This window comes from Hyla sarda, chromosome 12 (assembly GCF_029499605.1).
Source record: "Hyla sarda isolate aHylSar1 chromosome 12, aHylSar1.hap1, whole genome shotgun sequence".
NCBI classification, from domain to species: Eukaryota; Metazoa; Chordata; class Amphibia; order Anura; family Hylidae; genus Hyla; species Hyla sarda.
The window spans coordinates 2187097-2204408 of record NC_079200.1 but is presented as its reverse complement, the minus strand read 5'-3'; the positions used below and the strand labels follow the sequence as shown (position 1 = coordinate 2204408).

At 43.4% G+C, this 17312-nt stretch overlaps 1 protein-coding gene across 2 annotated transcripts in view; it reads left to right on the top strand.

The window, feature by feature from the left end:
- LOC130296998 (protein MTSS 1-like) overlaps nucleotides 1-8501 on the top strand; it is a gene marked incomplete in the record, with an annotated part of 167182 nt that extends 158681 nt beyond the window's left edge. Inside the window, 2 exon segments of one of the 2 annotated variants that reach the window (XM_056549123.1) lie at nucleotides 2213-2239; nucleotides 4417-8501. In XM_056549123.1, coding sequence (XP_056405098.1) covers nucleotides 2213-2239; nucleotides 4417-5132 — 743 coding nt within the window. 2 annotated transcript variants of the gene reach the window in all.
- Between the last annotated feature and the right edge of the window lie 8811 nt (nucleotides 8502-17312).

Genomic DNA, 17312 nt, shown 5'->3' with positions numbered 1-17312 from the left:
CTGGAAAGAACTGCACAACTTCCTGTGGATCATACAGTAGCTGATCAGTACTGGAAGGATTAAGATTTTTAAATAGAAGTAATTTACAAATCTGTTTAACAATCTGGCACCAGTTGATAAGAAAGAAGAAAAATAGTTTTTTCACCGCAGTGCCCCTTTAAGGGCAGCTGCGGGGAGGTGAAATCCCTGTCTCGGTCCTTTTATCAAGCTGTCGGCTAAATAGGAGTCTCTTAATGGACCTCTCTCCCTTGAATGGAATGCTCTCTCTCTCTCTTGTAGCTTTGACATCACATTATGTCGGGGAATATCTTCTATGGGGCCCAATTATGTAGGATACGTTATCTCGCTGGGGCCTCCATTATGTCAGAAGGATAATAATAACCTAACTCAGTTATAATGAATTAATTATTAATTAATGTGACCAAAAATATTACGACTTTTATGACTTGCCAAAACTATATAAACAATGCAATTCACCTTATCTGGGCCCGACTATTTACCCAGAGTTCTATAGCATCAGTACTGCTAGGAAGTAACTTTTGCATTATAATAAAATAATAACAGAGTTATTATAAAAATAATGCAGGTTTATTGGTTATATTGATTAACATAAAAGAGTATATGACAGGCTGTAAAAGCCCCCTGTCTGTTCGGGACGAGACCATTATTGTGAAGAGGGGTAGCTCATATTACTAATAAGATTAGGCAGCAGGAAGCTTTTCTCAGTCACAGTAGTTTCCATAAGAACAGGCTCTCGGCTGTTTTATAGTCTAATGTGCTGTAATATGAGCTCCCCTCCTCACATTAGTGGTCTCATCCTAAGGACAGAGCTCTTAATGTGACGTGATGTCACAGGTACAAGGGAAAGAGCAGATATAATATGGAGAGATGTGTGCACTATGGCCAATAACATATTAGTAAATTGCTTTATTATACGTTTTACACCATACATGTTGTGTCTTTCCCTTTAAAGCGAAAAAGTTACATTTTCTCTCCTTGGGTAGATAAAAGTGGGGAATATGTAGAGCGCTCCTGCTGGTAAAGGACGGACTCAAGGCGCTACAGTAGCACAGGATGATTTATTGAAATATTTTCGGACAATGCGCTTCGGTTCTCGCACACCCCTTCATCAGGTCCACAAAAAAATAAGTTAGGTGCGTCCTGAGGTGCTTAACCACACATGCACAGTCGGCACCTCAGGATGCACCTAACTTATTTGTTTGTGGACCTGATGAAGGCACGTGCGAGCGCCGAAACGCGTTGTCCAAAAAGATTTTAATACCGTGCTACCGCGCATCTTGAGTCCGTCGTTTACCAGCAGGAGCGCTCTACATATTCCCCACTTTTATCTACCCATTCTTCCTCTATCATTCCGTACCCTAGAGGATACGGATAGGGGAGATAGAGCTGCACACTGCATCCACCGATCTCCACCCATACTTCCCACCGGGGTTGGGCTTGCACTGGTGCATCCTCCCAGCAGGTCGGTATAGCACAATAGGTGAGGTGGTGAGTCTCCCCCCCCCCCCCCCCCCCCCTCTCTTTTTTTTGTATTTGACGATACCACATGAGAGAGCGCCCCGTTTATTTGTTCTTTTTCCGCTTTCTATTTTCTCTCCTTGAATCCTGATTGCTGCGGCAACAAGATAGTCTGTAAAAACAAATTTGTTGCGTTAGGATCATGATATATGAAACTATTGGTCCGACTATGCAGCTTCGCTTTAAAGGGTACCTCCTTTTTTTTTTTTTTTTTTTTTTCCTTTAAATGACCAAAATGTGCATGTTAGTAATTTTTCTAAATAACATTCATTTTAAATTTGGCGCCTGAACAGGACGCCGTTCTTCCCACTGTATATGCGACATGAGATGAAGCTTCCAGTTCTGTCTGCAGTGTGAGACCCGACGGAGTTAGAAGTCGTCTCCTGCTGCATAGTCATAACCCTATATAGTTTCTTTTTTGTTATATACTGTGGGAAAAACAGTGTCCCGTTCAGTCGCTGAATTTAAAATGAATCGCGCACAAAGCTGTCATTGTTTAATAAAATTGACAATAAAATTGTAGATACTTTAACCTTGGAAAGAGGACAAGACCCCCCCCCCCCAATTAAGAGAGTGAGTTGCATTATGAATAAATGGATGCAGCGTGGCACATAGCATGTTGTAAGCATCTACTGTAAGTTCCTCAACCAACATATGTGCATTCTTTCCACAGCCTTAAAGAAGGACCCCTCTCTTTTTGGTAAGAATCTGCTTTTTCATTAGACTGGTCTGGGCTGCTCCAATCCTTAATGATGGTGGTGTTGTGCCTGTCAGGTGCTGCGGCGTTGTGTTCAGCTACCCCTCCATTCCTCCCCCGGTACAGCTATATGTTCTAGGACAGTGGTCTCCAACCTGCTCACCTCCAGATGTTGCAAAACTACAACTCCCAGCATGCCCGGACAGCCGATGGCTGTCCGGGCATGCTGGGAGTTGTAGTTTTGCAACATCTCGAGGTCCACAGGTTGAAGATCACTGTTCTAGGACATTGTGTTTCCCAACCAATGTGTCTCCGGCTGTTGCAAAACTGCAACTTCCAGCATGTCTGGACAGAAAACCACCTGTCTGGCTCCTCCACAGGATCTGCACTGTGCCTGAAAGGTAAATCAAGGCTTTCCTCCCATCTCAGGAGCCTTTGGCTGTCCAGGCCTGCTGGGAGTTGTAGTTTTACAACAGCTGGAGGCACCCTGTTTGGGAAACACTGTTCTAGGGACACAATAGTTCCCATTGCTGGGTGAGAGTTTTGGGGACAATTAGCATTGCATTGTGGTGATTTGGCACTGAACTAGTTATTTGCAGCCGCCTATAAAGAGGCGTCCGCAGCCGATGAATCTCTGTATTACAGCCCTTGCTTCTTATGCCGTTTTTAAGCTTTTTTTTTTTTCTGCAAAAAACGCTTTTTGTGAATCCAAGCTGGTGTCCTCCCCGTGTTTTGCCTCTTGTCAATACTAGATTTTTAGTATTATGACCTTCCCCGTGTGTTGTCGGCCAAACCTGCAGCATGTCTTCATTTCTTTTATTTTAAGCTTTGGCTGTGGGTAAAATACACATTCATACCATATTTCTTCCGCAGATTTGATAGGAACATAAACCGCTACTTGTAAATCATCAGATGGTAGAGCTGAGATGGTGTCTGACAGCGGCTCAGTCCAGACCGGCCTATAGACACGCACCCACGTCTAAGCAAAGTTTGCAGGTTTATCTCTATTGGGAGCGCACACCATTAAAGGGTTACTCCGCTCAATGTTCCGAACGCTGGGTGCACGCTTCCGTGTTCCGCTCCGTGACGGCACATCCCGCCCCCTAATGCAAGTCTATGGGAGGGGGCGTGAAGACCGTCGCACCCCCTTCCCATAAACTTTCATTGAGGGGGGGCGGGGCGTGACATCCCGAGGAGGCGGCCGTGAACACGGAAGCCTGCACCCAGCGTTCGGAACATTGAGTTCTGGATGCTGGGGAGCGGAGTAACCCTTTAAAGTGAATGGGAACCCTAGGGCTTTGTTCACATGAGCTGCAGATTTTTTCTACCTAGATCTGCAGGACAATTAAATGGGTCTAAAATGTACCGGTTTTGTTAGATCAAAGGGGTACTCCACTGGCCAGTGTTTGGAACGTTTAGTTCTGAACGCTGTGTGCACGATGTGGAGATAGGCCACGCCCCCAAATGCAAGTCTATGGGAGGGAGCATGGCGACCGCCACGCCCCCTCCCATAGACTTGCATTGAGGGGGCGTGGCCTGATGTCGTGTGGGGGTGTGGCCAACCCTCGCAGCGCGCACGCAGCGCTCGGAACTAAACATTCCAAACACTGGCCAGTGGAGTACCCCTTTAACCCTTCATAGTGGAGACAAGATGTTATTGCTGTCACTGATTTTAATTGGACATCTGCAAGCCCCCTCCACGTGCCCAAGCTATACCTCATCCTCTGCATTTCATGTTATCCATTAGTACACACACAGTCACTACCTTTCTCATACATGTCTGGCCATTCACTGCACTGTGCTGGTGTGGTCCTCTTTGAGGTCCTCTCCCCCCCCCCCCCCCCCCACACACTTCATGTTGTCTCTCTGCTGCTGGATACAGAATTCCCCTAACAACAAGCAGTGGGGAGCAGATTGCAGGGAAGTGAGACACCTAGTGGTCAGGACTTTTCTCCATTGGCTTCTGTAACCAACGAATCCCCGTCCCGAGTAGGAAGAGCAGCTCTGGACCCTGAATGTGTTTCTGCACAGACTGGGACCGTGATGTCCTTTAATTTGAGTCCCGGTGGGAAGCGCAGTTTATATCTATACAATATGAATTGGTTTTCTGTGTCGATACTGAACGTGTTTCTCTGTTTATTCTACTTTTCTGTGTTTCTGACTTCCCCTTTTCTCTTTAGTTGCAGATTATGATTATATCTCGCTGCACGGAGAACAAGAAGAGACTGACCAACTGGATTTTGACAAGTCGTCTACGATTCCAAGAAACAGCGACATAAGCCAGAATTACCGGAGAATGTTCCAAGCCAAGAGGCCGGCTTCCACCGTCAGTCTGTTGGCCGAGCCAGACCCGCTCGTCCGGTCACCTTACATTGCCACCATAAAGAGGAAACCCTCCAACAAGCCGACTCTAAGGAGGGGCACGATCGGCGGCGTTCCAATACCCATCCGAACACCAATGGTGCCGGTTAAAACCCCGACTTTACCTGATGCTCCCGTCAACCCCTTTGGCGAGAGAACGAACAGCGGAGATCTTGTTTATCCTCAGGATTACAGATCAGATCTGGTCCAGGTAAAGCCGGGGCTGTATTCCTCTGCACAAAGCCTGAATGCCATGCAAACAACATATTGTGCCTTCATACCAAAGCAATCCTTCTCCTACTCGCAAGGGGTCTACCCGCAGCCCCTCAGCCCGCAGAAAGTGTATGCGAGCAGCCCGGGACCAATAGAACGCACGCCAACACCCGATACGGCATCTCCCAGCACGAGTGAAGCCGAACCCACCTGCAATAGTGCGGCGGGCGCTCACCAGGACGATATGCTGTCAATGATACGGCGCGGAGTGAAGCTTAGGAAAACCATGAGCAACGACCGATCCGCCCCGCAGATCAACTGAGGCCACACGCTGCCCGTTCTCCGCTTCAGATATAGAGACTTTATTTTTATTACTATTCTAAAGACTGGTTAGGATGTAAACGTTTGCGTTCCGATCTGTTCATTGTTCCGGGCTCAGAGTCTGTTCGCTCCCGGTCTGTTCTTACATTAATCTTCCAGGACCGTTTTATTTTTTTTCTTTTAGCGTGCTTTTATTTGACTGTATTTTAGATGATTGAGTTCGCTTTAGATCACTTTCTAGTTTTTATAGGCCGGAGCTGTGGTGGCAAAAGTGCCTTGACCCCAGGAAAAGCAGAGTGGACGCGGTTGTCTCTCTGCTCGACCCCAAATATTTCCTTTCCAGACATCGTTCGTTGTCTCAACAAGAAGTTGTGTTCTCATACGTGTTTTTTGCTTTTATTAGCCTTCGTACCGCCCTGAATGAGCAGATTTGTTGTTATGCAGAACGGTGCATAGTAACCTCTAGGACACTGTCCCTCAACCTGTCGCGAATCTCCCATCATGTGACTGTCAGGGTATGATGGGAGTCGGAGCACCACCAGTTGGGAAATCCTGCATTGTCATAATTTTTTCTGGAAATATGGGGGTAGTACAGCGCATAGGCAATTATTTCCTTTGTACAGATATACAACGCGTTAATGCGGAAGTATTTATTTAAGAGTTACTTTATTCTTATTTAATATAATGCAGACTACTTTTAGTGATCTTAAGGCTGTAGCCCGGCGGTGTTGGGTGGCAGCGCGCGGTGTGTGCCGCAGGGATTACCCAGAGATCTCATTGAGTTGCAGTCACCTTGAATCTAGTTATGTTTGTAGATGTGTAATATTATAATGGGGGGCGCTGTTGCACTCCATCTTACAAATCCAAATGCTTTAGGGCTATGAGGGTAAAGACGCCAAATAAAACCGCCCTTCCCGTTCACCCGCGTCCTCATGCAGTGTTCAGAATAGGATAGCCAGGCTGCAGGACATAGGACGTGCTATGGCCACTCGGTTTATGGTTTTTCGTATAGCCCTGTAGCGGTAGGTGCGTGAGCGGTAATCTACCTGGCTGAAGACTGTTGGTATAAGAAGTGCCGAGAGAGAATTCACTGCCCAATGGGTCACGAGTTATGTTACTAGATAGAGTTGGCATAGCAATGGTTAAGTGCAAAAAAAGTTATTCTGAATGCAGATTCCAGGGTCCTGTCACTCAGCATTTTGCCTTGTTTATCAGATATTTAAGTTTTTGAGCAGATTCTGACATTTCCTTTTGAAGATTTCACAGGTGTACAGTGGCGCCACCTATAGGTTTCCTTTGGGGAAAAAACGTATTTTACTTAATGCTTCTGTATGGTATAGTGCTATTCTATATAGCAAAAAATAAAACAAATATTAGGAAAGGTATAGAGATTGATACCGGCCCCTGGATGTGGGTCTATGATACGGTTTTCCAGCACATCGGGCTGAGCGCCCTATCAGTATTATTTTAGCTATAACACATATAGGAGAAACGGCCGGGAGCACAATGATATAGGGAACAAACATCATCTATAGGGACTCGATACTTGATATATTCCATATAACAGGGACCTATCCCATATATTGGGTTTATTAGACCCTTAAAGTCTATTGCTACAATGTGAAGCCTCTTTAAGCTGCCATTCCGAAAATCACTCTAGAGGCAATGAAAAATAAAAATCCTTCCTAAAGCACCGGCCTACTTGCCTATATACTGTATGTAGAGCCTTAAAGGGGCATTCCGGCCAAAGACATCTTATCCCTTATCCAAAGGATCGGGGATAAAGATGTCTGATCGCGGGGGGCCCGCCGCTGGGATCTCCGTACAGCACCTGCATTCTATGCTCCAGTCTCGGAAACCTCTGTGTTTTCGGGACTGAATACGTCGCGCAACGCCCCCTTGTGATGGTACACCACGCCCTCTCCATTCATGTCTATGGGAGGGGGCGTGACGACTGTCACGCCCCCTCCCATAGTCATGAATGGAGGGGGTGTGACGTGACATCACAAGGGGGCGGGGGTCGTGATGTAACTTCTTCAGTCCCGAAAAGACAGCAGTCCCGGAGCAGCAGGCTAGCATAGAGTGCGGTTGCTGCTGGGACCCCCCGCGATCAGACATTTTATACCCCATCCTTCAGATAGGGGATAGGATTTCTATCGCCGGAATACCCCTTTAAAGTCAAACCCGACTCGTATAACCTCGTATAAACAAAATTCTGACCCATTTCCACTCATGTTGGCACTGTGTCCCGGGACTACGTTGCCTCCCGGCCGACGCGTTTCGTTCCGATCTCATCCGTCGATCCCGCGGAGTCTGGGCCGCCCAATAGAAACCTTAATCCGATCGTTCTCGCCGTTCCCTCTCCATCATTCTGCTTTTGTTTTCTAAAGCTTTATCCGTACCCTGCACAAATACAATCCCAACCGTGGAAAAAAAAATTACAAATAAGAAAACGGACGTTCGCTTTTGTTGATTTATATATTTGTACTTTGTTAAATCCTTCTTGAATGTTGTCGCTTTAAAAAAAAAAAAAAAAATTATATATATATATTTTGTGTTTTAAAATTTGTGGTCTTTTATGTTAATTGTAAATAATTTGGCGACTTTCCCCAGTTGGGAAGGTGCCTCTCATACTACTTGTTTTATTTTTTGGGTTCCGAGGCATTTTTTTAAATTTTTGATTTTACTTGGTTTATATGTCGGGTTTTCATTTTTTTGCATTAAGCTTTGATAAGATTGTACTGAACAACAAGAAAAAAATCTACATGTCTACTGTAAGTTAAAGTGGATCTCCCATGCGCACACAGCGGAGGCGGACGTTTTTTCGGGTGGCACTAGTATAAATGGGAACCCAGTAGGCAATATCCCGCCATAGTGATTGATAAGGCTCAACACATACGTAGCGTTATCCTCGTGGGCGTTACAGTTACAGCCGCCATGTTGGAATGTAATGCGAAATTCTGTTTGCCGCCCCCAAATTTAGTGGTGCAGTAGGTGTCGCCCTCCATAGTGTCCATCATGTCCTCGGGGGGCGGCTGCTCTGTAATATATAGGACCAGCTATAGAGAGGCGGGGCCTCAGAGATGATGCGTGCTTGGCAATAAAATGGCGCCTCCGCTGTGTATAAACGAGGAGTCCTCCTTTAACCTGTAATTTTTTGAGGGAGGGGGTAGAGGTTATAAAACTTTTAATGGGATACTCCATTCTAGACATATTATCCAAAGAAGGATAGGGGATATGATGTCTGATTGCGGGGGTCCCGCCGCTAGGGACCCCCGTGATATCCCTGCTGCACCCAGCGTTCGTTTAGAGTGTTAAGCGTTTAGAGCGTTTAGGTGCAGCGTTGGAGGCTCGTGACGTCACAGCCACGCCCCCTCAATGCAAGTCTATGGGAGGGGGCGTGACTGCCGTCACGCCCCCTCCCATAGACTTACATTGAGGGGGTGTGGCCATGACGTCACGAGCAGGGCTCGGCCGTGACATCACGAGCCTCCGCCCCCATCGCTAGTTATCCAGCACGAAGCGAAAGTTCACAGGGGTCCCTCGGATAGGGGATAAGATGTCTAGGGGCTGAGTACCCCTTTAAGCATAGATGTAAAACAGTTTTTCTTTATAGTCTAGGATAGAAATCATTTGAAGACTTTATAACAACAACAAAAAAATTATTTGGTATTTCTGAGTATTTAGAATTTTTTTTCAGTTTCTTTTCGAAAGTTCCCTCTGATCTTATTACCTAGGAATTCGGGTTAATTTTTTATTTTTCGTTTGTGCTCTTGAAAGTTTAGGATACGCTGAAGAAAAGCGCGGTAATATTTGTAAAGTTGGGTTTTATAATAATTATAAGGACGGGGGCTCAGCAGGTTCTGGGCGTCCGCCGTAAAGTTATTCATCTATTTTGATTTGCTGTTTTAAATGTTTTGAATTGAAAATTTTTTTGGGCCGTTCTGTGGTGACGTCGGCCTAAGAGTAAAAAAAAATAATAATTTGGCGTGTCTGGGGTTAAATCGCTACGTAGATCGTCTGTCAGGATACGGGGCGCGTTTCAGAAAAGAACGTTTGAGGGGAGCGCAGGAAGTGGTTAAAACCGATCTCGTGATTATATTGGGAAAACTAGAGGCGGCCGTATGCCTCCGATTCAGCACGATGTGGCGGCGGATTATTTCTAAGGTAAAAAAGGATCAGGCATTGAAACTCAACCTGCTCAATCCTTCTCTTCCCAGACATCTGTGGGGGGAGAATCGGGAGGCAACCAGACACATTAGAGTCAGAATTAGGGGGTTAAACGTCTTTCTTCTTTAAAGCGTACCCCCGATGATGTTCCCATCTATAGACCACTTTAAGGCCCCCCCACATGCACATTAAAGCGTACCCCCGATGATGGTCCCATGTATGGACATCTTTAAGGCCCCCCCACATGCACATTAAAGCGTACCCCCGATGATGGTCCCATGTATGGACATCTTTAAGGTCCGCCCCCTCATGCATATTAACGTGTACCTCCGATGATGGTCCCATGTATGGACATCTTTAAGGCCCCCCCCCCCCCCCCCATGCACAATAAAGCGTACCTCCGATGATGGTCCAGTGTGTGGCCAAATTTTAGCCACCCCCCCCCCCCCCCATGGATATTTAAGTGTACCTCTGATGATGGTCCCATGTACAGACAACTTTAAAGGGGTACTCCCATGCCCCAGCCTTCTGAACATCTGGTTCAGAAGTCTTGGAGCCACTATTGCGACCTCACAGCCACGCCCCGTCATGATATCACACCACGCCCCCTCCTATAGACATCATTGGAGGGGGCGTGGCAGTGACACTGCGGCCGCTGCTCCAAGCCTTCTAAACCGGATGTTCAGAAGACTGGGGCACAGGAGTACCCCTTTAAGTCCCCAATTAAAGCGTACATCTGATGATAGTCCCATGTATGGCCAACTTTTAGCCCTCCCCCCCCCCCCCCCAAACACATTAAAGTGTACCTCCGATGATGGTCTCAGTGCATAAGATCAGTTTAGAATTCGCAGCAACTTCTAAACCCCAAACTTGCCCCCAAGACAATCGTGATCGGGAGACAAATTTGCAAAAAGGCTCCTAGACTTTCATGGGACTTCCGGGAAATAAATCTTTAGAACGTCTTTGGCTCAGGAGCTGCTGAAAGTGTTAAACAGATATCCGGCCGCCGGGACCATGATCGGAGGGGGGGAGCCATACACGTTACAATAATTGTGCCCAAAGCCACCAATTACGGGGAGACCGGCCAACCATCCAAGATGCATGGAAGCCTCCAGACTATCCCCGATGGGTTGGAAGAGAAGGATCAGGCGGTTGGTCGATCATGCCCGATCCTTTTGTTAGTCCTGGCAGCAGTCTACCTGTGGTACCCAACTCTTCCTCCCTTCTGCCCAATCAGAGCACTTGGCCAACCATAGAAGTATGGGGAGGTCAGGAGACGCAGCTGCCAGGTGACCTCTCTGCCGTGTATGACCCGCTTATGGCCTGGTTCGGGTTCTGTGGACCTCTAGCTCATCCCGGTGGCACTTACTTGTGTCTGTAATGGTAGGAACCGAAACGTGTCCTGTGTTTCATTCAACTTTATTTACAAAAACACTGAAAACGTCTTAAAGGGGACATCAAGTCAAAAAGTTCCTCTGGCAGATCATAGATGCCGTTGAGGAGATTACAATGGTCCAAGGTTAGTCCTTAGCATTGTCCTCTCATTCCTTATATCCATACAAGAAAAACCAAAACCATCATTTTGGACTGGATTTCTGTTTAAAGGGGAACTCCGGGGGGGGGGGGGGTTATTTTAAGTCATCTGGTGTCAATAAGTTCTACAGATTTCTAAATTATTTATAAAAATCTTAATCCTTCCAGTGCAGCTGCTGTTCCAGGAAGTTGTGTAGTTCTTTCCAGTCTGACCACAGTGCTCTCTGCTGACACCTCTGTCCATGTCAGAGACTGTCCAGAGCAGGAGAGGTTTTCTATGGAGATTTGCTTCTACTCTGGACAGTTCCTGACATGGACAGAGGTGTCAGCAGAGAGCACTGTGGTCAGACTGAAAAGAACTAAACCACTTCATGTGAAGCATACAGCAGCTGATAAGTACTGGAAGGATTAAGATTTTTATATAGAAGTAATTTACAAATCTGTAGAACTTTCTGCCACCAGTTGATTTGAAAACCCTTTTTCTTCTCCGGAGTGCCCCTTTAAAGGTGATCAGCCAATAAAACCTCACCCCCACCGCGATACATTTGAAGACTTTTTTGAATTTGTATAAGACGATCATAGTCGGGAACAAATTATAAAGCAGTTATATATGTATATACATATATATACATATATTTCATTAATGATTTGATTGATATATATATATGAAATTAATTAATGATTTGATAGAGATATATATAATTAATGATTTGATAGAGATATATATATATATATATAATTAATGATTTGATATAATATATATCAATGTATCAAATTATTAATTTTATATATATATAAAATCATTAATTATATATATATATATATGTATCTCAAATCATTAATTAATTATATATATATATCTCTCTATAAAATCATTATATATATATATATATATATATATATATATATAATATATCTCAAATCATTAATTAACTATATATATATATAATTAATGATTGAGATATATATATCTATACAGGATTAGGCTGCCGGAATAGGCCCATATTGCTGCAGGTCCATATTAGTTTTGACGGGGACATCAGATACCTCCAGCTGTTGCAAAACTACAACTCCCAGCATGCCCGGACAGCCGTTGGCTGTCCGGGCATGCTGGAAGTTGTAGTTTTGCAACAGCTGGAGGCACCCTGGATGGGAAACGCTGCATTAGATCAGTTGTTCCCAGCTGGTAGCTCTTCAGCTATGACAAGACTACAATTCCCATCACACACAGCTTTCTGGGCATGATGGGAGTTGTAGTTTTGCCACTTTTCGGAGGTCGCTGTACAAGCAGCCGGTTCCACCCGCCCCCCGAATCCTAAAACTGAATTATTATTAAGGTTTAGTTGAAAAATACAAAAAATAAATAAACAAGTTTTTCATTCATGAATCCGTTTTTGGCACAATTACAACAACAAAAAATGCAAGTTGTTTTTTGAGCGTTTTTTCTGTAAATTGTGTATATTACTGTTTTCTCTTTTTGTATGACTTGTCTTGATATTCTAGCTTTAAATTAAAAGAAGGTTGAGAACCTTTTTGTGTTTTATTTGTCTTCAGGGTCTGTCCAGGTAAATATTCACAAATTCCAATAATCGGGTTGTCCCAGGTTGGCATTCTCATGGCCCATGAATATATATATATATATATATATATATATATATATATATATATATATATATATATACACATATATACATACACACACATACACACACATACATACACACACATACATACACACACATACATACACACACATACATATACACACATACATATACACACATACATATATATACACACATACATATACACACATACATATACATACATATACACACATACATATACATACACATATACATACACACATACACACATACATATACACATATACACATATACATATACACATATACATATACACATATACATATACACATATACATATACACATATACATATATATATATACATATACATATATACATATATACATATATATATATACACATATATACATACACATATATACACATATATACACATACACATATATATACACATATATACACATATATACACATATATACACATATATATATACATATATACATATATATATATACATATATACATATATACATATACATATATACATATATACATATATACATATATACATATATACATATATACATATATACATATATATATATATATATATATATACATATATATATATATACATATATACATATATATATATATATATATATATATATACATATATACATATATATATATATATATATACATATATACATATATATATATATATATATATATATATATATATATACATTCATTTATTATTTTATTATTCCACTGGGTTTTTGTTAATGAATCTAACAAAATGTTAAAGGAAAACTGTCGTCCAGTTCACTCACGCTAAACCCAATAACACTGTGTGAACAGGAGTCCATACACAAGTCACTTACTATTTTAGGTTTTTTTGCCGCCGAGTTGTCATCCGCTAAAGTTCTGTAATTTTGGCCTTCATTTGCGCTCTGAAGGCTTTGGGTTCCGGAGGAAGAGGCCTTAGCCCACCCCCCTTCTTTGAACCATCAACTGGTGCCATAAATTTAAACATGTTTGTAAATTACTTCTATTAAAAAATCTTAATTTTTTTTTACATTTTTTTTTCCCCTTACAGAGGAAATTATTTTCTTTTCGGAACACAGTGCTCTCTGCTGACATCATGACCACAGTGCTCTCTGCTGACACTTCTGTCCATTTTAAGAACTGTCCAGAGTAGGAGAAAATCCCCATAGAAAATATATGCTGCTCTGGACAGTTCCTAAAATGGACAGAGATGTCAGCAGAGAGCACTGTGGTCATGATGTCAGCAGAGAGCTCTGTGTTCCAAAAAGAAAATAATTTCCTCTGTAGTATTCAGCAGCTAATAAGTACAGGAAGGATTAAGATTTTTTAATAGAAGTAATTTACAAATCTGTTTAAATTTATGGCACCAGTTGATTTATAAAAAGTTTTTCACCAGAGTACCCCTTTAAAGGGGTACTCCGGTGAAAACCTTTTTTCTTTTAAATCAACTGGTGGCAGAAAGTTAAACAGATTTGTAAATTACTTCTATTAAAAAATCTTAATCCTTCCTGTACTTATTAGCTGCTGAATATTACAGAGGAAATTCTTTTCTTTTTGGAATCCTCTGATGACATCACGAGCACAGTGCTCTCTGCTGACGTTATTATAATAATAATAATGCTTTATTTATTGTTGTCCTTAGTGGGATTTGAACCCAAGTCCACAGCACTGCAAGGCAGCAGTTCTAACCACTGAGCCACCATGCTGCCCTTAGCATACATCTGCTATGCATGATTGCTAAAATGGACAGAGCTGTCAGCAGAGAGCACTGTGCTCGTGATGTCATCAGTGTTCCAAAAAGAAAGCAATTTACTCTGTAGCATTCAGCAGCTAATAAGTACTGGAAGGATTAAGATTTTTTAATAGAAGTAATTTACAAATATGTTTAACTTTCCGCCACCAGTTGATTTAAAAAGAAAAAAGTTTTTCACCAGAGTACCCCTTTAAGTGCCAATTGACCTCCAGATTACAGCTGACTGCTGGCACTCCCAGCATGCCCCCGCAGAGTCACATTCACAAGGGACCTGGAAGATGAGATGTGAGTGAAGGAGCCCTCTGGGTGTCCCACACGGAAGTGCAGCGGGAACAAGAGGGGGTAAGTATAGAGAGTTTTAAATGTATTTATTAAACTGCGTCCTGAGCACGGTTAAAGCGTGACTCCGATGTGTGTCCAGCTGCAGGATACCCGCGCAAATTTAACTCCAGCAATCAGGATACAGATTTGACTGAAGTCACACAGACCGATAGCTACAAATTTGCCGAAGAGTTAAACAGGTGTCCTGACGATTTTACAAAAAAAAAAAAAAAACACATTTGCTATCGCAGCGTGTGGAAAGGTTCGCACTATTAATCCGTAATGTTTATGTTTACGGCTCGTATGTGTCCATGGATGGAAAAATGGTTACGACAATTAGTAAGGGGAAAAAAAAAAAATAGGTTAAAGGGGTCTTCCACCATAAGGTGACTTTAGTACTTACCTTTCAGGCAGTAATGGACATGCTTAGGAAGGATCCGTGCTTGTCTTTGGCTAAATCAGTGTTTCCCAACCAGGGTGCCTCCAGCTGTTGCAAAACTACAACTCCCAGCATGCCCGGACAGCCGTTGGCTGTCCGGGCATGCTGGGAGTTGTAGTTTTGCAACAGCTAGAGGCACCCTGGTTGTGAAACACTGGGCTAAATGGTTGTTATGAGTCCACTAAAACATTGTAGCTTTCTTTTTGTGAACTAGGTGTTTCCTGTCCCATGATTCCTTGTTTGTAAGTGTGAGGTCACTTCCCCCACCCATGGAAACACATCTGTGATCCTTTAGATGCAATAGACCAGTGTTGTCTGATGAGGGTGCCTCCAGCTGTTGCAAAAGCAGAATGATCTTCCTCCCACACAGCGGTCACGCCATTGAAGCACAGACAGGCTCCCTCTGAACACCTGATTAGTGATGTAATGTCTTGGGCCACACTGCTAGAGATGAGCGAACTTACAGTAAATTTGATTCGTCACGAACTTCTCGGCTCGGCAGTTGATGGCTTATCCTGCATAAATTAGTTCAGCTTTCCGGTGCTCCTGTGGGCTGGAAAAGGTGGATACAGTCCTAGGAGACTCTTTCCTAGGACTGTATCCACCTTTTCCAGCCCACCGGAACACTTGAAGGCTGAACTAATTTACGCACTGCCGAGCCGAGAAGTTCGTGACGAATCGAATTTACTGTAAGTTCGCTCATCTCTACACACTGCAACCTGGAAAAACCTGAGACGACACTCATATAGGCTGTTAAAAAATAAACCTTGGGGCAAAAATCATATAATTGCGAGACCACTATGAAACACAGGTACAGACACTATATTATGAACTACACTAACTTTACAGCCACTTTAGCATAGTCAAATAAAAAAAAAAAATCCCGGAATGCCCCTTTATATATGGTAAAATCGTATGTCAGTTTCCCTTTAATGTGTGGCAATGCCCAATGTATGCTAAAATCTTCCCCTACCTTGCCTGAGAGATGATCCTGCTGGCAGGAATGGTGAGGATATAAAATTTGAAAGGTGTCCCCACCAGCCTGTAAGTAGTCCCCTGGCCGGTAGCCATCCTCTTCTGGTTGAGCTGCAATCCCGCCCCCTCATCACGATTAACAGCGCCCACCACTGCCCTGCTCCGTAAACAGAAGAAGCAAATGATGACATGGACTACTTAAGTCATGTTCACACTGCCAAAAATATGCAGAATGTCCATCGAAAAATGCAGGTGGACTTTTCGCGCATTTAATGCGACGGCACTAGGACCGCTCAGAAATGTGCCGTTTCCATAGACAGCAGTGCGTTTCCGAGCAGAATCCGCCAAAGCGTTGAACAGGTTCAATCTGCAGCAGAAACATCTGTGCACGGTGAAATCAATGGGACTCTAACAGGCCAGCGGGGACACCTTTCAAACTTTATATCTTCACCATCACTGCCGGCAGGAAACATCTCCTGGGGATGGTGAGAAAGGCGGTTTTACCCCTATATACTGTGTTGTGACTCCTCATATATAGGAAAATCTGATGCCGGGGTTCCCTTTAAGATATTAAAGCTGAGCTGTGATTGGTTGTTGAGGGCAAATCTCTCTCTAGTTTTTCTCTCAGACGGATTCATCAATCTGGACCACAGTGTGGGGCCCATTTTACAAGATAGATGGGTAAAGGGGGAGGGGATGTGCCCAATCCTTTCCCCTAAAACCATAGCGACCATTTTTGGCCAAAGAGCGGTTAAATAAAAACAAATCTCCCAACGTGATAGGGAACTTGTGACCGACAATGATGGCAGTAAAGGGGCACCCTAACACCCCGACGATCATTCCTTAAACGAGCACAGATCTAGTAGATGGGCGCACATCTCTACCCCTGGAATGTCACCCGTACCTGACCGTAATGACTGAGCACTAACATTCGCTCGGAGCCACAGTCGCCACTTTAAAGGGGAACTCCAGTGGAAACTTTTTTTTTTTTAAATTTAATCAACTGGTGCCACAAAGTTACAGATTTGTAAATGACTTCTGTTTTAAAAATCATAATCCTTCCAGTACTTATCAGCTGCTGTATGCTCCACAGGAAGTTGTGTAGCTCTTTCCAGTCTGACTACAGTGCTCTCTGCTGACACCTCTGTCCAGAGCAGGAGCAAATCCCCATAGCAAACCTCTCCTGCTCTGGACAGTTCCTGATATGGACAGAGGTGTCAGCAGAGAGCACTGTGGTCAGACTGGAAAGATCTACACAACTTCCCATGGAGCATACAGCAGCTGATGAGTACTGGAAGGGTTAAGATTTTTAAATAGAAGTAATTTAC